General features: G+C 42.9%; 3 protein-coding genes across 5 annotated transcripts; 2 read left to right on the forward strand and 1 right to left on the reverse strand.

Moving 5' to 3' along the window:
* Window positions 1-148: 148 nt before the first annotated feature.
* Window positions 149-11,283, forward strand: gpr155a (G protein-coupled receptor 155a). 2 transcript variants are annotated; one of them, XM_027029002.2, is made up of 16 exons: window positions 149-713; window positions 2,187-2,641; window positions 3,122-3,521; window positions 4,607-4,775; window positions 5,156-5,311; window positions 6,187-6,270; window positions 6,444-6,564; window positions 6,756-6,840; window positions 7,201-7,291; window positions 7,648-7,849; window positions 7,992-8,087; window positions 8,498-8,631; window positions 9,105-9,200; window positions 9,283-9,347; window positions 9,471-9,608; window positions 10,236-11,283. In XM_027029002.2, exons 2-16 carry the CDS (start codon window positions 2,206-2,208, stop codon window positions 10,447-10,449), a joined length of 2,487 nt encoding a protein of 828 aa, XP_026884803.2. In that variant the 5' UTR covers window positions 149-713; window positions 2,187-2,205; the 3' UTR covers window positions 10,450-11,283. The 2 variants fall into 2 exon arrangements, with proteins under 2 accessions (XP_026884803.2, XP_026884805.2); XM_027029004.2 differs by having other exon boundaries at window positions 150-713; window positions 8,501-8,631.
* scrn3 (secernin 3) lies at window positions 11,069-14,643 on the reverse strand. Of its 2 annotated transcripts, none has more exons than XM_027029005.2 (8): window positions 14,499-14,643; window positions 14,126-14,282; window positions 13,829-14,010; window positions 13,550-13,749; window positions 13,218-13,430; window positions 12,844-13,006; window positions 12,452-12,632; window positions 11,069-12,133 (listed from the first exon to the last, which is right to left on the reverse strand). In XM_027029005.2, coding segments are annotated over exons 1-8 (1,260 nt in total). In that variant the 5' UTR covers window positions 14,501-14,643; the 3' UTR covers window positions 11,069-11,971. The 2 variants fall into 2 exon arrangements, with proteins under 2 accessions (XP_026884806.2, XP_026884807.2); XM_027029006.2 differs by having other exon boundaries at window positions 14,126-14,285; window positions 14,499-14,642.
* Window positions 14,644-14,759: 116 nt separating this feature from the next.
* On the forward strand, window positions 14,760-22,221 carry cir1 (corepressor interacting with RBPJ, CIR1). The gene is made up of 10 exons (XM_035523795.1): window positions 14,760-14,883; window positions 15,339-15,433; window positions 16,099-16,172; window positions 16,291-16,304; window positions 16,391-16,443; window positions 16,554-16,602; window positions 18,365-18,482; window positions 19,544-19,650; window positions 20,150-20,235; window positions 20,529-22,221. The coding sequence occupies exons 1-10, from the start codon at window positions 14,812-14,814 to the stop codon at window positions 21,328-21,330; spliced, it is 1,470 nt and encodes a 489-aa protein (XP_035379688.1). The 5' UTR covers window positions 14,760-14,811; the 3' UTR covers window positions 21,331-22,221.
* Window positions 22,222-22,928: the final 707 nt, after the last annotated feature.

A 22,928-nucleotide genomic window follows, 5' to 3' on the forward strand; every position in this document is an offset into this window, starting at 1 on the left:
TTACTGTTTTCTTTATTTAGCATAGTAAAAAAAACTCATTAAAAAGTATTTTAATGCACATGCTATATTGGGTTATTCCATTCTTTTTGAATAGTCTAAAATAAGACACCTTTTGATAAGATGAGGATAAGCCTGTTTAACAACACTATGGAAAACTTGAACAATAATGTTAAACATAACTGCCTTGTGTACATTATAGTGTCCAGGCTGAGGTTAAGTATTTTAAGATTAATATTAAGATCATATACACTTGTTGCCTTGCATAATTTTAAGATTTGGCAGCGATAAACTTACTAGAATAAATTATAGCCTAATAGACATCTAGAAAATTATATTATACATCAAGGCTTTTATTCAAGAGCCGTGCTTAAAAAATGACCATCCGCGAATGTACTTATGCCCGCCTACCGCTGTCTGTGATTGGTAGAATGAAGTGTCAGTAGAAGGATTTGGGTACGCTGAGAAGAGGTCTTATGAGAAGACAGCGGCGTCTTCGGGGCTTGTAGGGCTGAAGGAATAGTCGCACGGAAGTACAGCACAGGTGTTCAGCTGCCGTATGAGTTTCGCAGTGTCACTGTCGTCACCTCTCGATCACTCTGTCAAATAGGAGAAAGAGATTTAAAACAGAAAAAGGAATGCTTTGCTTTCGTTTGGCTGACATGTGGGGCTACTGTGGTGTTTCGTGTCGGCGCTACTAAACCCGGCTGGTGGAGGTAAGAGGCTTTTATTCAGTGGGGAGATATCCGTTCGGCTAACATCTTACTAGAGCTAGCTAAGCTGGGTTAGCGCTATTGGCCGTTATGGAACTGAATGACCGTTACGACCGTTACGACGTTATCTTAGCTGGCTAGCTACTAACTCGCCGCTGCCGGTTCGGATTCACCGCTCCTCATTCCCAAAGGCAGCGTTCACCTCCTTTATTCGCTGCACACTTTTAAAAAATAATTGATTGCTTCTCGTCGTGACATTTGTAAATATAAAAAGGCATTCGAAGCTAATAAAAATATATTTATTTTGTAATATATTATTTCCATTCATTCCAAGTGTATACATTCATATCAGTATGTACATGTTTTTAAGGATACGTTTCTACTGTAAATGAAACCTTTTTTTTTAACCTCTTGATGATTTTATACTTCCATTGAGAACAAGGCCCACTCAGGAATAGTGCAGACAAATGAATCAGAAGAAAATAATAACAGATCAGGTTTAAGAGGTTTAATGACCACAGTCCAGACAAATAAGAATTTTCAATTAAAAAAACCTCTCTGAGGAAAATGTATTCGTACCACAGAAATGGCAAAATGGGACACTGAGCAATAGTGGACACAGATAAATGAATACAAGAGGTATGTTTCAGGGACATTTCTGATGGCTTTATGTACTATGCAGCACATAAAAGTTAACAAGTGAAAAGAGGTTCTGTCATGTTAAAAAAAAACAACAACAACAACAAAAAACCAACCTGGTTTTGCACTGGCCAAAGATGATTTCACACCTCGATGCTAACTGGCAACAGGGTCATTAAAGTCCTCAAAATGTATTTCAGTTTCTTATTCAACTGCCATTATGCCATATTGCTCAGTGTTCCACGTTGCCAGTTGTGATATATATTACCATCAGTCAGATTAAAATCAAATTCTCCTCATATTTGTTCCTTGTTGAAAAATTCTCATTTGTCTGACCTGTGGCCATTAAAACTCAACCCTGATCTGTTATTTCTTCTTCTGATTTATTTGTGTGTACTATCCTTACGTTTTCCTTCGAATTAGCTGCAGTATATATATTTTACAAAATGAATATTAGGTTTTGATCTCATTTTTCATATTTGCAATGTCAGGATGACAAACAATTAATTCTTCGCTCATTTATGACCACGGCATCATTACATAAAGTGAGCAGCAAATATGCCATGGGAGCACTCCCTTTACAAAAAAGGAACAACTTCAGCCACCACATAAGAAGCTGTGAATTAGTAGCCAAACAATTCAGAAGCTAAGAATAAGTAACTAAGTGTATACAGTGTAAACCACTAACTTCACACAGTTCCTCCACTGTCAAATGTGAATCAGGTGCAAAATAATTTGTTCTAGATTTTTTAAAATTAACCTACATACTAACACTGATTTGTTGTGTATTTCATTGGCTGAAAATAAAACTTGGCAAACCTTCATCCATCTCTTCAGGCTCAAGACTCTCCACAGGATGGATGGTTCTTTCTCGGCCATGGACGTCCTCATGTCCAACTTCACGCGCAGGGAAGAGCTCACATTTCTCGCCCCTCCCGCTATGTCCATTGATGAGCTTTTCCCTGCGCTCCTTGAGTGTTTTGGAATCATCCTGTGCGGATACGCGGCTGGCCGTGCCAACATCATCACATCCACACAAGCAAAAGGCCTGGGAAACTTTGTGTCAAAGTTCGCCCTGCCGGCTCTGCTGTTTAAGAATATGGTGCAGTTAGATTTCGGGAATGTCATTTGGCCATTTCTTTGGAGCATCCTGGTGGCCAAACTGGGGGTTTTCTTTCTTGTATGTGTACTGACATTGTTGGTGGCTAGTAAGGAAAGCCGATTCTCCAAAGCTGGACTTTACTCCATATTTGCAACTCAAAGTAACGACTTTGCACTGGGATATCCTATAGGTGAGTAAGGTGTCTTTGCACTGGGATGTCCTATAGGTGAGTTAACTGTCTTTGCACTGGGATGTCCTATAGGTGAGTAAGGTGTCTTTTAAGTCGACTGCACATCACACCTTGACACAAGTTGAGTATTCTAAAAGTAAAAACTTTTTAATGTTTTTTGTAAGTGACCTAGATGCCGTTTGTTCAGGTGTGTGACACCAGCGTACCGCTGTGATATTGCGTGATATTGACACAGGTGGTAGTGCTTGCACCATGTCTGTACTGGGTACGACTAGTAAATCCATTTGGCTTGTTTGTTTGATCCGAGGCTTATACTAGTTTAGATTGGACTGAATCCAGCAAAATACACATTTGCAATGTGAATGCTCATTTTTATGCTTCCACTTAAATGGTAATAGATGTTATTGGGGATCTTTTTTTCAGTTTAACACTACTTGTTGCTCCTTCAGCTAAGAAAAACTACTGTGGCTTTATTTACAGCTGAAGCACTATACAGAAACACTCACCCAGAGTACCTGCAGTACATATACTTGGTGGCTCCGGTCTCCCTGATCATGCTGAATCCGATTGGCTTCGTGTTCTGTGAGGTCCAGAAGTGGAGGGCCGATCCAGGGCCGCAGCAGAGGAAGCTGCACGTGGTCCGGGTGGTGCTCCTGCAGGTGCTGCGGAACCCCATCGTCTTCATGGTGTTTATCGGGATTGCGGCACATTTCCTGCTGGGCCAGAAGATCCCGCCCTTCATGGAGGGGTTCGTGGACGGCTTGGCCAACTCGTTCGGAGGGGCGGCACTCTTCTACCTGGGTGTGACCATGGTGGGGCAGCTGAGGAAGCTGACCAGATCCACCCTGGTGGCCCTGATACTGCTCATCACCGCCAAACTGTGAGTGTGTCCTGATGGGCAGTGCGTGGATGGTGCGGTTAGTGCAGCAGCCCGATCACATGCTGGCCTCCAGAAATAACAGTTACACTGAATGCCCAGCTGCTAGCGTTTGATTTTGGATGTAAAGTTGCACACGTCCTCCTTTCTTCAGTGTTTCCTCTTTCCTCTTATTTGCTATTAAGACACAAAGAAGAAATTTCCAGGATTTTTTCTTTGTTTCAGTAATGTGCATAACTTCTTCAAAAATGAAAGGTCACTTGTTTTGATTGAGCTTTGATTGAGTTTTCATAGATCATCATTTTCAAAGATGAGATAAACAACACATGCTTTTTATAGATGAGTGTTCTTCCTAAGCTTTCCTTGTAAGTGTGTTATCCATCTGTCAGCATTTTTGCTGGAGTGTTATTCTGTTTTGTCTTTGTGCATCAATAAGCTTTATTGAGTGACTTGCTTGTTCTCCACCCAGACAGAAGTCGTCCTCTTCCTGTTTTTTTCCTGTAGTTGTCTGTGGGTTGTGGGTTCACAGGTTCTGCTGGCTTTCTACTGTGGTACTTTTTGTAAAATTAACACCTTTTAATTGTACTATAGCACATTTAAATACAGATTTTAATCATAATCCTCAAACTATCCAGTTCTCATAGATTATTCCTCTGTGTTCTTGTTCTCTACATGTATTAGTAATGTTTTGACTACATGAATCTGCCCTTTGGTGGCTAACCAGATATGTCTGGCTGCTTCATGCTTCGGCATTCTAATGGCTTCATAAAGCAAGTTGGGGCGTGCATTAGAAGGGCAGCCTTGTTCCTCTCCACAGAGGGTAATTCCCTCAGATCTGTAACTTTCCAGCTTGGTTATGTCTGTGTGACCCTGTGCTTCACTGGAAAACTCCCATCTGTTTGTCAGATGACCATTGTAAATGAAAACAGTAATTTTGGGGACTTCCTTGCTGACAGTTTGTTGATGATGCTAATATTGTAGTGTAAGATGACAAGACTCAGAACCTAGAATCAAACCCAGGATAAAAGCCAAAAAGCCAAAGTCCATCTTTGTGTGTGTGTGTGTGTGTGTGTGTGTGTGTCCCTCAGACTGGTGATGCCATTGTTTTGTAGAGGTATGGTGGAGGTGTTGGACCATGGTAACCTCAGCTCTCTAAATCACAGCAGTCTGTCTAACTATGCCTTTCTGTACGGCCTCTTCCCAACTGCCCCCAGTGTGGCTATATATGCTGCCCACTACAGCATGGAACTCCAGGTGGTAAGTGGCAGGGTTTGGTGTGTTGAGCAGACATGAGGGGGGAAGTCAAGGCTAAAGTTTCTGGCCAAAGCCGTCGTTGACTTCAGCTGGAAATATTCATGCTTGGGAAGGCCAGTTTTTCCATCGCGTTATCTCTGAGCTTGGCTCACTGTAGCTAAAGTGCTTAGACTGCAGTAAATGACAAACACTTGGGGTGTAATGCGTATTGTACGAACCAAATAAAAAATATACACTTAAACAACCACCACTTTATTCTTTTTTTCTCGTGGCAAGGGAAGGTGCTACGTCATTGTATATCGCGGTATGATGGCCAGTTGTGTGTGTGAAGTGTCTGAGTTGACATTGTGTGACCTCTGATTGGGCCTGACCCCGTCCTCCAGGTGACCGCGGGAATGGTGATCAGCACCTTCCTCTCGGCTCCCATCATGTACGTGTCCGCCTGGCTCCTGACCATCTCTGGGATGGACCCCAAACGCCTGGCATCTGCGCTGCACAGTACCAGCCTCAACATCAGCATCGTCAGTCTCATCGCACTGGTGAGAGGAAACGTCCTCTTTCACTTCCTACTCTCTCATTTCTCCTTCTTATTACTTCTCTTTCTTCCTATTTGTTTTTTTAAGCTTTGTTGTAACGCTGTTTCGCAAATGTCTGAAACGGCCAGTTTTTCCACAGCTCATACGGGTTTAGACTGCTCTAACCCAGGCTAATATTATGGGATTAACATAATTACAGAAGCAGCAGTAAGTCACCAGACACTGTTCTGCTGTGGTTGCGCTGGATTAAGGACAAACTACCAGAAAAATATAAAACAAAACTTAATAAACTGACTTGGAGCAACAAAGTGAAAAAGAATGATAATTACATAGATGTCAGGCCGAAGTGGGTAGAAAGTAGTGGCACAGCCAAGATCAAATGTTTAGAGGGCTTGTAGTGGGGTGTTTCTAATTTAAGGGCCGTGAACACTGTGTTCAACATCGATGGATATACGCTTCCTCTTTCTGCTGTCCCTGGAGCCCTCAGCTGTAAACGAAACCAGGAGACACAAAGCGTCGCCTGTAAATACATGAATAAGTGCACTTAAGAAGCAAGCGTCCTCCCCCTGCCTAAATGGTCCAGGCCGAGCTGCAGTGACCCATCACCTGGGTGTTCCTCCTGTGGCTGTTGCTGGATTTCTCTACTGCCATGCAGGAACATACAGCTTGTTTTGCATGTTTGCACAGGAAGCAATGATAATTGCATCAAGAACAGAAGAACCTGAAATACCTGCATGTGTTGCAGTGGTTGTGTTTCTCTGTCCGTAAGCAAGTGTGAAGCAATTATTTTTAGCGTAACCTCATGTCATGTCTCCCAGTACCCAAAACAAATGTAATTTCTGTGGATGGCTAATTGTGTTTATTTGTTTGTTTTTCAGGTGTGGTGCGTGATTGTCGGTGTGATGAGTAAAAAATTCCGCAGACTTCCTCATATGTTTACACTAAATTTATTTGTGGCACAGGTGAGGCACTGGACGACGTCAGTGATACACACACTGATTCTCACACACACACACAGCATTGCCTGCTACTCTATTCCTGAATGGTTATCACATCAGAACAAAATGGGCTTCATTCTACTTATATGATTCATAAATAATAATGTGTTCTTATGTTCTGCATATTTCCCCCACAGATGGGTGTGTGTGTGGGTATGATTGCTTGGAACTTTGTGGTGTTTAAAGACAATTTCGCAGGCCAGGTGTTGACCTTTACTCTGCTGTATGGCTCCCTCTACAGCACCTACATTTGGCCAGGTAAAACTTTTTAAATGTGCACATGTAGTTTTTGTGTTTTTACCTGAGCATGCACAACAAAATACCACTATGGCCATGAACTGTGAGTTGAGCGCCATGTATTGGTCAGTATGACCACATGCTCAGACCTCTACACCTGTCCTCCTTTTGGCTGTGGTCGGCGTTTGATAGTTCTGCTGTCGTTATGTCAGGCCTGATGGCGCTGTCGCTGTTCCTGCTGAGCAGGAATGAGGAGCTGAGCATTCAGCCTGGTCTGCTGGTGATTGCTGGTTGGGGGTGAGTGGCCTTTTTCACCTGTAGAGCTGCAGTAAGCCACAGCTTTTTTACACGCTCTGCACCTGAACACATTTACAGTATCTATAGATTACCACTAACACCCACTCTCTGCGCTGGCGATGTTATCGTTCATCGCATTGTTTTCCTGTGGGCATCGTCATATGCCAGTTAGGTAGACAGCCCTAGCTAAGGCCTAGCTAAGACAGCCCTAGCTAACACCATTCTATACCTGCTCCACCAGGTGAGCTACAGTTGGGTTACATGTGCTTTGGGTGCAAGTCTTCCCTCACATTGTACCCAGGTAGGGAAAAGCATAGGCACGTTTGTGCACTCCTGAATGTCTGCGTCTCCTCCTGGCAGGGTGCCAGGGGTCGCGGTGAGCATCCTGCTCATGGTGGGAGAGAGGGGGCCACACACCATCGACTCCGCCTTCTTTTACGGCACCTCACAGGTAAAGGAGTCTGAACTCTTGCTTTTAGCTTGTGCTGTGCGAGATGAAAACTTCCCCCACAGGCAAAGAGCCATGACTTCCTCTTAAACTTTATGAACTCAGCCTGGTGCTGAAAGCTAAGAGCTGTCGTTCACCAGTCGATATTGCACGCAGAACCTGTTTCAAGTAGAGCATGAATGAACCCTGACCCAAATCCTCTGTGGTGACTGGTGCAATAGCTATGGGTTTGCAGAACCCACTTCAACTGAGCATCATGTGAAACGTGCCATTTGTCAAGTGAAATGTGCCTTAAAATAATTTTCTCGCGCACAGGCCTGGGTTTCACAAGCTTTAGTCTCCCTCTGTCTGCCGAGCAGATGGTCTGCACTGTGGCGGTGCTGTGTGGAGGGATCGCTGTAGTAGGCGTCTCACTCATGATGCTCAGCAGAGGCACCCATGACTATCAGGCCCTGGGACAGGGAGCACTATACGGCACCCAGGAAGATCCGAGGCCTGACCGCACCATCCTGGCGCAGAGCAGTATCGAGCAGATCTCCATAGAGGACAGCATCAGCAGAGGTTTTCCACCGCATTGTTCTCTGATCTAAATTTATGTCAGATAGATTATGGGCTATTTTTGGGGGGAGGCCTGGGAAGCCTTTACTGCAGTAATAGATTTATGACAAGTACTTCCTCATTTGTGTGTGTGTTTGTCTTTTAGGATGTCAGCAGTGTGACTGTAATGGTGTGTGTGCTCGGACCATGCCTGATATGGCTATTGGTGACCATGTGAAGGACACACCATCTGTACAGATGGGTACGCTATCAATCTTATACTCACCTATTACTTAATATACACAGTAGTGGAATAATGCATCATATATTTCACACTTGTGTTTTTTCATGCATTTCACACTCTTACTATCAGCCAATAAGCATAAGTGTCAAGTCTTTCTTGGGTTATGCTCTGACAGACATTTAAAATTTGGCTTTAACTATAGACTTGTACAACAGAAACTCTTCTGTAGCACTGTGCTGTTTCTATCTTCATACACTGTGATGTTCAGATAGCCACTGACTATGACCACTATGAGAGTCTAACAGATTATGTCAGATGTACGGAAGTTGGCAAAAATGATCTCCATTTAATTAAGGTCTCTGAATGTCCTGCACGAGGCAGGAACTAAGGCTCTTACTATTGTAGCGCTGGACACCTGACTGTGTTAGCAGGCCCGTGCGGGAACCTCTGCGACGCCTCTCGCTGTCTGCTGGCGGAGGAAGAGGAGAAGAGGCAGAGCGCGGACAGACAGACAGCCAGACATGTGGTGCTATGCCTGCTGCTCGCCGTCGGCCTCCTTGCCGTGAGTACAAGCTCCGCCTCCTCTGAGCGCCTGCAGGCGCAACGCCTCAGCAGTCCTACAATGTCGCTGGAGCACAGCTGTACAGCGGCAGCAGACTCGTAGCATCGTGGGCCGTAGATTCACTGAAGGAACGCGCCAGTGTCTACAAGAGCTCAGGCCTCAGACTTTGGGCCTTTTATAAATAATTGAATGCGTAATGGCATTAAATGCCTGGTGATACAGTATCTCTGACATCTGGTACACGAGACCTTTGAGTTGGACTCGGACTAAGGTGTTGCTTGGCGGATTAAAGCAATCTTATCTCCCGAAGCAGTGTTTAACGTTTTTGCTCGTTGTCTTTGGCACTGCTGCTGACCTTGGCACTGCTGCCCCGCCTGTCACTAGGCTGGGTCACACTCTTATCTCACTCTTATCTCGGTAAACGTGACGTTCTTTCATGTCCCCCTGACCCACGTCCTGTCCGTGTGTTGCAGAATCTCTCGAGCTGCCTCTGGTGGCTCTTCAGTAGCATTCCAGGCACACTCTACTTGGAGCTGCAGTTCTTCTGCGCTGTGGTCAACTTCGGACAGGTAGGGATGCATATTTTCAGTCCTGTAGCTGAGGACTTACTTATGCATAGATCTTCTGTATCTGATTGTTCTTTCCCCATAGGGTTTCATATCCTTTGGCATTTTTGGCCTAGACAAACATTTAATTATTTTGCCATTTAAAAAGAGGTAAGTTTATTCACAATGGTAAGTTTTTTTTGTTTTGTTTTTTTCCTTTTTTGAATTTTTTATTTTTATTTTTTTGCGTTTTTTGCATTGGTGAGTAATTTGTGGTGTGTTTGATGTGTGTAGGCTGGCCAATCTGAGGCAGGCCCAAGGTCAGGATCCAGCTGGCCCTTCTGATGTGTCTGGAGAAGTCAGACTGACCTGCAGTCAGTTTCTCAGATACCATAAACAAAAGTGTGTCCAGGACATCGTTCATAAAAAGAGGTAAGGGTACTTTACTTTTTGGTATCTCCATCTCAGTGAATAAATATGTTGGTAAAATACAGTTCTGGATGAAGAGAAAAAAAAAAAAAAAAAAGGACCAAGTTTTTTGGGGTCAACAGCAAATAATTGGGAGCATTTTGAACACTGATGCATTATTTTGAATTTTATATTTCTAAACATATTTACATTTTATAGTTATTAACCTTTAAATATTTTCCTGAAATATTTTTGTGCACAAGAAGACTACAAAAGTGAATAAGACTGCAACAGTGAACAGTGATGAGCAAATTGTGGCACAGGTCTCAGGAGAATTGTCTTTTGCTCAAGAGTATACTCAGGGAAAAAAATTGTCACTAGTTATTTTTTCCCTAGTGATTTGTAACTAAGAGTATGTAGATGTATATTGTGGTTTTTTTTTTCTTGTGTCTTGGTGTAAACCTCTTTCATGCATCCTTATTTTCCTTACTTTCTTCATCCTAACGTTTACAGTCCTTTTTCTCCGTCATCTGGCCCACAGTCTTTTTCTGTATCTAGCAGTTCTAATTACCATCACTTCCTTGTCAGCCACAACCTGTGTTGGTTCTTTCTGCTCTAAATATAGTGGCTGATTCTTGCTCTGCTGTGCAGGTGTGGGGGACAGAGAGTGACAGAAACATTTCTGGGCAGTGAAATGGTGCTGTGGCTGCAGACTGTTGGACTGGCAAGCGATCAGGGGGAGGCGCTGTTGTACGGCTCTCGCCTGCTGGAGGGCGGAGTCATCCACCACATCACACATGACTACAGTTTCCAGGACGACAACCTGCACTACCGCTTTGCAGAAGAAAATGTGCCAAATCACTAAAGCCATGCCTGCAAAAAAACCCAAAACAAAATATAATGGTAGCTCAAGTACCAGTTTTAAGCCAAAAAGCAGATACATCATTACATTTTTAACATTTTTAATGCCTTGAGAGTAGCTTGAAGCGATATTAAACAGACATCCTGGAAGTAAACCTTCTGACCCTTTGGGTACAGGATCATAGACATAGTAATTCCTGCTCACACTACTCATATAATGTTAGGTTGAGTGGTGTGTCCCCCTTCCCCATAGTTGAAATGACGCTTACGCCACTGTGATGATAAAGGGATGAGGAGGTAAACCCCACGTTGCTAGATGATTTGTTGCATGTGGAACTCCAACTATTGGGAATGTGGCAGCTTCAACTTATAACATGCAGGAGGATGCATGCCCAGCAATGCCAGTAGAAAGGTTTTAGCTGCACGTACTTCCAGTATGACGTAGGAACTCACTACGCAGGATAGTCCAGCATGGATCTTGAGTCATTAGTTATACTGTTGAATGTAATGCTGGTAGATTAACACAGAAACATATATGCACAAAAACCTTAATTTGCCTTCATAACCAAGTGTAACTATTGATAGTTTTTTATATTACCTGCACCAAAAAAAGATGTCTTCCATTAATAATGTAATACTGTTTTATTACTCCATCAGGTCTGTTTTTGTCTTTGGAACAAATGATGAATCCTTGTGTTCAAAGTGTTTAAAATATCTAAATAGAGATGGTCTATACAAATTCCATTGGACAGTAACATTAAAAATATACTTGAGGCCTTCCAGAAAGGTTTGTAAAGGAAAGAATGTACACTCAAAATAAAAACTGCTCTGTTCCTTATTAGGTTATCCACAGTAGTCTTTAATGGTCAATGTTATATCCTGAAAGCCAAAGCTGTGGTAAACTGTTTATCATCTGAACTGATGCGATAAAATGAGTGAATCCCAGCCGCCTATAGAAGGTTAACAGGTAGTCAAGCACTGTAGTAACAGCTCAACATGTTGACATACTGAGAAATACACAAGATTATTTTTTGGTACTTTTAGTTTATGCAGATCATGCACTTTGTACTCTAGGTTTTACATTAAGGTTATAGAGCTCCTGGCATTGTTTACTTTAGGTAATATTTTACTTGGTTAGTGAATAAACTATATTTTCAAATCCACTCAGCTTCATTTATTTATTTACCTATGAAAGTCCCTAACAAAACTGCAACTCCTGCTTTTATTCACAGTGGTGGATACTGTGTATCATATACTGGAAACACTTCCACAACCCAAAAACAGAAGAATATTATGTGTTCTTTGAACATTACACTAATGGTGCTTGGTGTTTGATGGTTGTTCACAAGCTTTCCTAACTGGATCACAGGACTGACAATTTTTAAGATCCTTTCACAAGTGATCATTCTCTAACCTGGCTTATACTGTTCAGAACATGTAGTTATACCTGTTTTATTAAAATAATTCAACACATTAGAAGAATAACTTGCTTTAGAATAGTGTGCAAATTAATATCTCAGCCTGATTCAGGCTTTGCTATAAACTTTGAACTCTTCCTCGACAGTATTTGAGAACAGATGGACCAGCACCGTGGCGTCTTCTACACCTGCACTCAGGTACTTCTCTGTTTCCTCCACCTTCTGTTTCTCCAGCTCCCTCATCTTTTGCACAATTCTCTGTCCTCTCTCCTACACAAACAGGGGAAGCCTGGATGTTATTGGGCTTGTACACCGTTCTCAACACAGCAAGCACACGGACATGCTTAGAGCTGCGCTAGAAGATGGCTAGCACAAACTGCATGGCAGAAAGTGGGAAACAGACTGTAGATTTCCTAAGTGTTTCTAATAAAGTGGCTGGTGAATATACATGTAACCCTAGAACTGGCACATCATCTTCAAGAGACCCATAAAACATGCAATCCATAATCTAAATCTGTTGTATTGTTGCATTACATTAAGCCATATTAATTAGCAGTTACAATACAACACTGGTTTTAAACAACTTACCCTTGTGCTGTCTATTATGGCAGCCACCACCTCGTGCTTTACAAACAGGGGATGTTTACGGATGGGTTTGCTCTTAAAGCGAGGCTTCCTCTTAACTGGGTCTTCCTCGCCAAAACATGGAGAGCACGTATGTTTCAGCTGCTTTATGTCAGCCACAAAGATAAAAGGCTTGAATACAGACCTACAGAGAGGAGAGCCACCATACATATACCATGTATAAGGCTACAGTGCAGATAGCATCAATATAAGCTAAGCGCACACATATTGAGTCATGTAATTAACCAGGAAAACAGGAACCCAAATAAAAAAGAGAAGTTTTCTGGTGCATTTACATCGCAGGAAACATTTTGTGCCCATTTGGCTGTTGATCCCAGCCAGCGGTTCAAACGTACCTTTCTGGGTCAGGTGTTGCAGTGAAGAAGTGGACCGCAGGCAGGGACAAGTCCTTGGGGACCACAGACACCATGCTTCCGGTCGTCATAAACATGCCTTCCATATTTATGCCACTCTCTTTGTCTCGCAAAATGTCCATCATGGTCTGCGCGCTGATGCGGCCTGTAAGCATAGCAACGGTATAACATAGCAGTGTGTGTGTGTGTGTATATCTGATTTTAGTAACCTGTTCAATAACTAGATAATATGTATATACAAATGAAGTTAGTTTTTCACACTGAGTTTTTCTGTCCAAGGCTGAGGCTCTGAGAGTACTATTGTTCTCTATGAATTCACACAAGGTTTTTATTTCTTTGTCTCCATTTTACTGAACCTTTGCTCTTCTCCAGCAGCCGGCGTCCTTCACAGTAGCGGCTCGCGGAGGCCTCTATCCGGCCTTTGGTAAGGAAGGAGTACACCTCCGCAAAACTGAATTCCACCTGGCCATCCCACCAGCCCCTCTCCCGCGCGTAATCCCGCATCCCTGGGTGCTCCTTGTCAATCTTTGTGGTGATGGAATACTGGTTGGAAATATTACGATATCCGTCTTCAGCAGCAACAAATCAGAGAGTATTTATGTCAGTTGGCTAAATAGATGTTTGCTTAAAGACTGTAGAAACGTACTTTAAATGGAACTATTGATAGCCAATCATTCTGGCTGTTTACCTTGTACTCTCTCTGCGGCCCAGTATTTCCCAGAGGTCTCCAGCACCCAGGCCTCGGTGCGGTCGCTTATGAGGAAGCTGTTATGGTAGGTAAACGTGCACTCATCCTCCATGCAGTTACCTCCCTGTCCATATTTATCCAGGAGCTCCACTATCACATCCACTGCCTTCTCGGCACTGTCTGCTCTCTCCAGACCCAGTCTAAAAATCAGATCAGACGCATCACATCGTACCAATTATGTTCAATATTGCACGGCCCTGTGGTCGTTTGATCACCTACCTGACCAGGTCCATGCCCAGTAGTGCCTCCTCCTCATCAGTGCTTTCTCTCCCCCACACCGCCTCGTTTCCGATGCACACTTGGTGCTCGTTGGCCCCCATTTCAGCTCCCCAGAGCCAGGCAGGGCGACTCAGCACTACAGCATGGGTATGGGCCGCCTGCTCTATCTCCATGTATGTGCACTGTCCAGAAACATAGACAAGACAGACACAAAATTCAATTTATGGACACCTGGATACCTTCAGTTGTCACATTTTGTCAAGGGAGCTATATACCTATATAAATTAATGGTGATACCTCTACTTTTGCTCCTGGACTGTAGTCCTTGGCAGGGAAGTAGACTACCTCCTGTACCTCATCGCAGGGTCTGTCTGAGTTTTTGCCGAAGATAATTCGTTGACCGTCTGTAGACGGAGGCAAGGCGACGAACGTATCGCAGGAGGAGGGATTCATCCTGCTGAACAGACAGGGCAAAATGACTCGAGGCTGACTGGAGATGCAGTTACCATATTATAGTAATTATTATACACAGCAACTAGACATTCTGCCTTTTCATCTCTCTTCTTCCTGACATAACCAGGCCACTAAGCTATGTAGAATGCGAGACTAGACTGTTTCCATATGTCATATAACTGGCTAAACACCATGAAATAATGAAAACAACACTCACATGGTAACGACAAGACAACCTACTGCGTGAAAGGTGCTGACTCGGGTCAGTTGTTACTTACAAACCCTGCCTGTCTTTCTCTTTCATTTCTTAGGAAAAATAAACGCCAGGTACGCGTTTCCTAAAACGCACCCAGCTATATATCAACTAGATTTACTATACGAATATCGTAGTCGCGCGTTCAGGTGCGGGGTATTATTTACAGATCTGCGAAAATGTTTCACTCGCGAAAGGTCACAGGTTGCCCACATAACCAGGAAGCAGATGGTATGTTTTGGTGCGACGCAGTGCTGTCGGCCGTCGGCGTTCAGTCATGGGCAAGTCCTTTGCCAATTTTATGTGTAAGAAAGACTTTCACCCAGCGTCAAAGTCCAATATAAAGAAGGTATGTAACGTTCGTTAGAAATGTGGAACTGATACACATTTTAGCTGCTCATGTAAACACGGCTATTTCAGCCCAGCACATTGCCAAACGAACGAGCAAGTAGGCGTTAGCTAGGCTAAATTAGCCTCATATCCTTCTAGAAGTTCTACCTGTTTGTCTCCTTTCGTGTGTAAAATGGTTTTCTTCCCAGTTAGTTAACCGCTAGATATCTATCTAGCTAGGATAACATAGTTATCTTATTTTATTCATTTGGCAAGCTGTGTAAATTGACAAGCTAAGCACTGGCTAGCCAGTCAAGTTTGTTGCACTGCTAACCAGGGAAATGATGCGAACATATGGAGTTCACTTCAGTATGAGCCATATGGACTTGATGTTTTAGCTACATAACAATTACTATTTGCAGTAATTGTTTCTGGGGTCTGATGAGGTCACAGTGTTGGTCTTGTATTTCTTAGGTATGGATAGCAGAGCAGAAGTTAACCTTCGAGAAGAAAAGGCAGGAGGACCTTATGCAGGCTTACCTGAAGGAGCAGGAGACCTACAACAACAGGTGAGAACCACTACGGACCCTCACAGAGTTATGATTCTGTGCATGTGTGCAGTTAAACACATCTAGTCTAAACTTGGTGGAATTCAGCATTGTCTGAAATGAATGTTATTAAGCCCAGCCCTTAGTCAATATTTTAAAAACCCTTTTGCAGATAGACATAATGTAGCATGATGCATGAAAAGCAAATTATGCCAAGTATCGTAGAGTCAAGCCCTTGTTCTCAGTGCAAGGACAACCCTCATTTGAGATGGGGCACTTTCAGTGAGACCTTCAGGGCTGGTTATCCAAACGTCAATTAAGCACAGTGTTGGTCTAAATTGCTGTGTCAGTGAGGAAGTAGCCTAGGAAATTGTTTTTAGTCTAGGCTTAGTCTTAATCTGCATGATGCAAGCTAGCTGTGTATGTGAGCTAAGATAAATCTTGAAATTCCAGTTAAATGAGTGTCGTTCCTGATCTTGTATCAAGTGCTTAGAACTGTTCCTATAGGTGTTAAAGAGCAGAATTGTTAAAGGTAATGGGAGAAGGTGATGTCTGCTTGAGCATCTCTGAACATTTTCAATAACCCCAGTGTTGTCATCTGCTCCATACATATTCCTTGTTCGTAGCAAATGATATCACCTGCAGGTCACTTCGATCAGTTCACTTCAGTCTGATGTGTATTTTAGGCTGCTGATGGGTGATGATCGAGTGAAAAATGGTCTTAATTTCATGTATGAAGCTCCTCCTGGTGCATCCAAAGGTAATTATGATCTAAGCAATTAATTTAGGGTAAGAATACATATTAAGCTTTGTTATTTACTGTCTGTCTGTCTGTCTGTCTCTCTTTTTCATTTGATTTACTGGCTGATATTTTGAAGAGGAGACCAAAGAGGTATTTGATCATTTTTAATTATGATTTTCCAAGTGTCTTAGTACTTTGAGGAACTATTTTAAATACAGCTTATTGGGTCTTCACAGGAAGGAGAATCTGACTATAAGTTTGAGTGGCAGAAGGTTGCTCCCCGTGAGAAGTAAGTACCGCCACAGAAGGTAATGGCCACATGTTGTGTGTGCTTAAATGAGCCAAGACTTTCTTAGGCTTCATGTGGCAGTCTGTGTGCTTTTGTTTTCTTCTCCACAGATATGCAAAAGATGACATGAACATTAGAGATCAGCCATTCGGAATCCAGGTGTGTGTGTATATATATATATATGTGTGTGTGTGTGTGTGTGTATATATATATATATATATATATATATATATATATATATATATATATATATATATAATATACACACACACACACAGTACTGCACAAAGGCAGGTGTGGAAAAAATGCTGTAAACTAACAATCCTTTCAAACATACAAATAATAGTTTATTTTTATCAATTTACAAAAAACAAAGTGAGCAAACCAAATATTAATTTGATTAAATTTGTGTTACTACCCTTAGGCTTCAAACAAGAATCAATTCTTATAGGTTCACTTGCACAAAGTCAGGGACTTTGTAGGATTATAGTCAGGTGTATGATCAACCAATTATACCAAACAGCTGCTAATGATCATCAGTTTCACATGTATGTTGAAACACAGTGATTAAATGAAACATAAACAGCTGTGTAGGAGGCTTAAAAGTGGGTGAGGAACAGCCAAACTGCTACCAAGGTGAGGTTGTGGAAGACAGTTTCATGTCACAGGTCATACACCATGGCAAGTCTGATCACAGCAACAAGACACAAGGTAGTTCTATTACATCAGCAAGGGCTCTCTCAGCCAAAATTTTCAAAGCAGACTGAGGTTTCTAGATGTGCTGTTCAAGCTCTTTTGAAGAAGCACAAAGAAATGGGCAATGTTGAGGATGGTAGACACAGCGGTCGGCCAAGGAAACCTAATGCAGCAGATGAAAAACACATCAAGCTTATTTCCCTTCAAAATCAGAAGATGTCCAGCAGTGCTGTCAGCTCAGAACTGGCAGAAACCAGTGGGACCCAGGTACACCCATCTGCTGTCCGGAGAAGTCTGGCCAGAAATGGTCTTCATGGTAGAGTTGCAGTCAAAAAGCCATACCTCCAACATGAAAACAAGGTCAAGCAACTCAACTATGTACGAAAACATAGGATCTGGGGTGCAGAAAAATGGCAGCAGGTGCTCTGGACTGAGGAGTCAAAATTTGAAATATTTGGCTGTAACAGAAGGCAGTTTGTTCGCTGAAAAACTGGAGAGTGGTACAATAATGAGTGTCTGCAGGCAACAGTGAAGCATAGTGGAGGTTCCTTGCAAGTGGGGGGCTGCATTTCTGCAAATTGAGTTGGAGATTTGGTCAGGATTAATGGTCTCCTCAATGCTGAGAAATACAGGCAGATACTTATCCATCATGCAATACCATCAGGGAGGCATATCATTGCCCCTAAATTTATTCTGCAGCAGGACAACATAGCCAATGCCATTAAGAACTATCTTCAGCATAAAGAACAAGAAGTGATGGTATGGCCCCCACAGAGCCCTGATCTCAACATCAAGTCTGTCTGGGATTACATGAAGAGACAGAAGGATTTGAAGAGACCTACATCCACAGAAGATCTGTGGTTAGTTCTCCAAGATGTTTGGAACAACCTACCAAAAGGCAAAGGGTGGTCACACCAAATATTGATTTGATTTAGATTTTTCTTCTGTTTGTTCACTGCATTTTGTTAATTAATGAAAATTAAACTATTAACACTTCCATTTTTGAAAGGATTCTTGGTTTACAGCATTTTTTCACACCTTCCTAAAACTTTTGCACAGTGTGTGTGTGTGTGTGTGTGTGTGTGTGTGTGTGTATAGATAGATAGATGTAGTTAAATAATTTGTTTTGAGTATTTATATATATATATATTTTTTTTTTTCTTATTTTTGTACTTTCTCTTCATATAGTAGAACTATTTGTGAATTTCTAGGTTCTGTTTTGCAGGTGCGGAATGTGCGTTGTATCAAATGTCATAAGTGGGGCCATGTGAACACAGACAGGGAATGTCCTCTCTTTGGCCTGTCAGGAATCAATGCCAGCTCTATGGCAAATGAAGAAGCAGGTATGGCTTTTCCCACTAGTATTCATCATGCAGCTGTGAGCAGGGGCAGTTACATAAGAAATATGCATCATCTTGATGTGCTGAAGTTTTACATGGGTTTAATATGACACAGGTGATATATTGATTAATTGCAGTAAACCTGTCTGCTGTGCTGTTTCTATTTCATTTATACACTGCTGTATGTGAGGCTGGCTAATAGTTTTGAACTGAAGTCGTGTAGGCGTTTAAGAGTGATATTTTGGAGACTACGGTGGAGAGTTTTGTGCCAACTCTCTTTTGTGCCCTGGAGGTGGCAGTGTTGTCATCTCACAACTGGCTAGTGAGTTTGTTTTTCTTACTTGATTTTACTATTAATCCAGATCTAAAGAAACAGATTTTTAGGATGGTTCGGTCACTGTTTCATTGCATTTTATTGTATTTGAACAAACTGTACTTGTAGGTTAAGGTTATAGCTTTGACCAGACCTAAAACAAGGATAATAAAATTTGAGTAGATATGAAAATGCCCCATAGCAATGTAACAAATGACAAATTTTTACCAGTTGCATGGACCATTTTTAAAAGACTTTAATGAAGAGATAGCAGTAATATATATTTTTATTCAGGATGATTTGGCTTTTGCAATCTACATAAGTGTTTCAGGGCCGACTGAAACATTTCTCAGGGAAGTGTGTGTGTGTGTGTGTGTGTGTGTGTGTGTGTGTGTGTGTGTGTGTGTGTGTGTGCGTGCGTGTGTGTGTGTGTGTGTGCGTGCGTGTGCGTGCACACGGTGGGTTGTAATCATGGTATGTAGGAGTGTAGTAATGTGTTTACCGCTCCTGGGTCCAGCTCTGCAGTTCGAAGTCTCTACCTCTTCCTGCGCTGTCGGAGAAATGCAATTATTGTGTATTCTGATTCGCTCTAACCGCTGCTTTGGCAGAATAATACTGTATGATTTGCCCAGTCAGGGGACGAGTGAGTTGATTTGGTGTCCCTTTCGGTTAACAAAGACGATGCTGTGCTCCCCTCCGAGTGGAATGCAGACACATCAGTCTGACTGTGAGGCTGTGTTTGTGCTTCCAGGCCCGTCGATGCACCCCTCCGAGTTAATGGCAGAGATGCGGAACAGTGGGTTTGCGCTGAAGAAATGTGTCCTTGGCAGGAACGCCACTGTTTGTGATCCAGCACAGGTAATCTTCCCCGTCATTCCCCGCCCCCTCCCATCGCTCACACCCCGCGACCCTCTTAGGCTCACGTAAGGCCGGTGAAATCCATGTATCCCAGCCCAGCCCTGAGCGAGCTGAGTGTGATTGAAGCAAAACGGCCAATTATCAGACGAGGCAGCACACGGCGTATCCAGTCAGCGTAAGTTTAGTCAAGAGGGCAGGGTTGATGAGACGAATAGCTGAAATTGCAGGCAAGCGAGGGAGCGGTCCCGTGGCTTATGGTGCAGCTCTGCAGTGCTGATGCAGCTCACCTTTGTCTTTTCCTGCTCATGCAAGCTCTAGTTGTTATGAAACGTACATTAATCTCATGCATGTCAAGGGTATATGTGCGCGTGTTTGTATGTTTTAGCGTGTGTGCGTGCACGTGTTCTCTTGCATGCGTGTGTAAGCGGGTGAGTGTGTTGTACTTTTCCTCTCATTCTGAGTGGTAGTGGTGCGATGATGTAATGTGGCTGTGCTACAGGACTTTGTGGCCAGTGATGAAGAGGAGGATCCGGAAGTTGAGTTCCTTAAATCTTTAACCACTAAGCAGAAACAGAAGCTCCTTAGGTATTGTATCTTTATGGGGGATGGGGGATGGGGGGGGGGGGGGAGAAACTGCTTTAGGGACTGTTTTATTGTTTCTGTTCATATTCTGTTTTGCTAATTCAGTTAATATCAGTGAAATTAAACGTTCCCAATTTCTATATTTGTACTTGAGTTTCTGCTGCTTATGGTCAGTTAGAGCTTCACTAAGATTCATAAGTATTTCATGAAAAATATTTCATTGGTAAATGTAAGAATTAATGATTTGACTTTGCTTTCACCTGTTTCTTTTTCCTTTAAATTTTACCTTTCTAAAGGAAACTTGACCGTCTGGAAAAGAAAAAAGGGAAAAAGAAGAAGAGTAAGAAGGAGAAAAAGAAGAGCAAACGTAAGAAGAGGAGGACTTCCTCCGGCAGCAGCTCCGCAGACAGCGCAACCAGCTCTACGTCCGATTCTGAGCGTGAGAAGCCCAAAGCAAAGAGAGGGAAGGAAAAGGCCAAGAGGAGAGAGAGGAACTCGTCCAGTGAGAGCAGCACCAATAGCGGGGGAGAGGGCCGAGCTGGCGGCAAGAACAAAGAGCCGCACCGCAAAACTCGCTCTCCAAGTCTCAACTTCAGGCAGCGCAGGGACAATAAAGGCGCTCGCGCACGGCCAGGTGAGCGTGACGGTAGCTCAGAAAGAGAGCAGAGGTCACCACACAGCCACTGCTCCAGAGGGAAAGGTGGGGGGTATAACGGCACTGAGAGGAGTCAAAGCCCTCGCAGAGGAGGAGAGGAATGGGGGAAAGGCAGAGAGAGGCGCAGGGACACGTGCCGGGTGGGTGTAGAGGACGAGAGGACCAGGGGGAGGGAGCACAGGGAGAAGGGTAGCGAGAGGGCACGAAAGCAGGAGCAGGGCGCCGCGCAAAGGAGCGCGTGCCACGGCCGAGGCACGGACGACGATGGAAGGAGTCGATGCCGGGACGAGGCGCGAGAACGCGAACGAAGGAGGAAGGAGAGGAGCAGAAGTCGGGAGGGAGGGAGCGGGAGAGAAAGGAGTGTGACGAGCAGGAGCAGGGAGAGAGCAAGAGAGAGGAAAGAAAGGCACAGGAGTCGGAGCAGAGACGGCAGGAAGACATGAGGGAGGAGCAGAGAGAAAACGCAGGTGCTCGAGTAATACTTGCCTGCTAGTACAGTTGAGGGAGTGTTCAGGTGGTGGTGGTTTTCTTTAGTATTGTTAGTGAAAAACTTAATGGCATAGTTACTATGGCTGTGCTGTAATGACCCCTTATAAATTTTTCATCCTTGATGAACTTTTGGTAAGACTTTTCATTCAGTGCCTTGTATGCATGGGCTGTGCTAGAAAGATGTATTGGTACAAGAGGAAAAGTCTCTAAAGAGGGAAAGAAGTAAGTTGAGCTCACTGTAATCTGGAAGGCGTTTGGTCACTCAGCTTGGCCTGAAACGTTTTCAACATTATACTGGTCTTTTTGACCAACTGCTGGACAATTAGGTGGCTTGGATGGCTGATAACTGACAGCCGAGTAGATTTTTCCCGTTTTAAAGAAATTCTACCAGAAGAGGGCGACACACTGCTTTCGTAAATGCAGCGACAAATCTATTAAACTGTGCAAAATATGTCGTTCTTCCCTGTGAAGTTTAGCTTTTCAGATTTGTTCATGATACAGTTACCTGTTCAGTCCAAAAATACCTCTCGTTTTCTAGTTGCAGAAAGCCAAACTGTTATAAGGGTATGCAATTCATTTAATTGGGAAAACGGCAGTTTCATTCACTGACCTCATCCGCCCCTAAGAGTTCAAGTCCACAGATTAAACAAACTGGGTGGTGTGTTTACTCTGTATTTGTACTTATGATGTATTTTAATTATGTAGTGGCTTGCTTGGCATATTGGGTAGATCTTAGCAGTTTGTATAAACTAATTATTTCCGAAAGTGTTTCCATCAAGATGTCATGACCATCACCTAAAACAAGCATCCAGAAGCTTTGGAATGAATTGATCTGCTGAAATAACGTTATTTGTCTTTATTGTTCCTTACAACAATTTATTTTAATTGAAATTAACGCAAGACCAAAAATGTTAATTTTATTATAAACCGGATGAAGAATCGATTGAATAATAAGCAGACAGCAGTCAAATGGTCATAATATCAAGCTAAATGGCTCAGATTGGTTTGTGTTTTTATCTTAATTTACGTACAAGTTGGATATTCTGATTACTTACTTTCAGAACATCCTACAGTAAGTGATTGGTCAGTTTAGGACTGTAGGTTTTAATTTTTTTTCCATTTCTTAGTTGTGCTTAAAATGTAAGCCTAAAATACACAGTTTAAATACGTTATTAGGTAGCGTTAAAACGCCATTTTCGTTCGTTCTTAGGAAAAGCTTCTCGTGTCTTCAGTCTTCTCATTAGCCATTTTAATGTCTCAGAATTGAAAGAGCGCAGGTAAAACAGGCACAGGTGGTCTGGGCTTTGCGGACAGGAGCAGACTGGTGCGTGTTTGTCCAGAAAAAGCTTTCCCCCTAATCTTCGGAGGAGCATAACCGCTCTTTCGTCTAGACTTGCTGTAATTATTCTAGTGATATTTGGCCAATTACTCAGCAGGCTCTTGTTCGTCTATTTCAAACAAATGTGAAATATAATCGGCACAAACTCTTGTAATTCTACCTTCAAATTGTTGAAAATAAAGAACCTACCGCGGCCTAGCACTGGCGACGTAC

Source organism: Electrophorus electricus, chromosome 2, assembly GCF_013358815.1.
Source record: "Electrophorus electricus isolate fEleEle1 chromosome 2, fEleEle1.pri, whole genome shotgun sequence".
NCBI lineage: Eukaryota > Metazoa > Chordata > Actinopteri > Gymnotiformes > Gymnotidae > Electrophorus > Electrophorus electricus.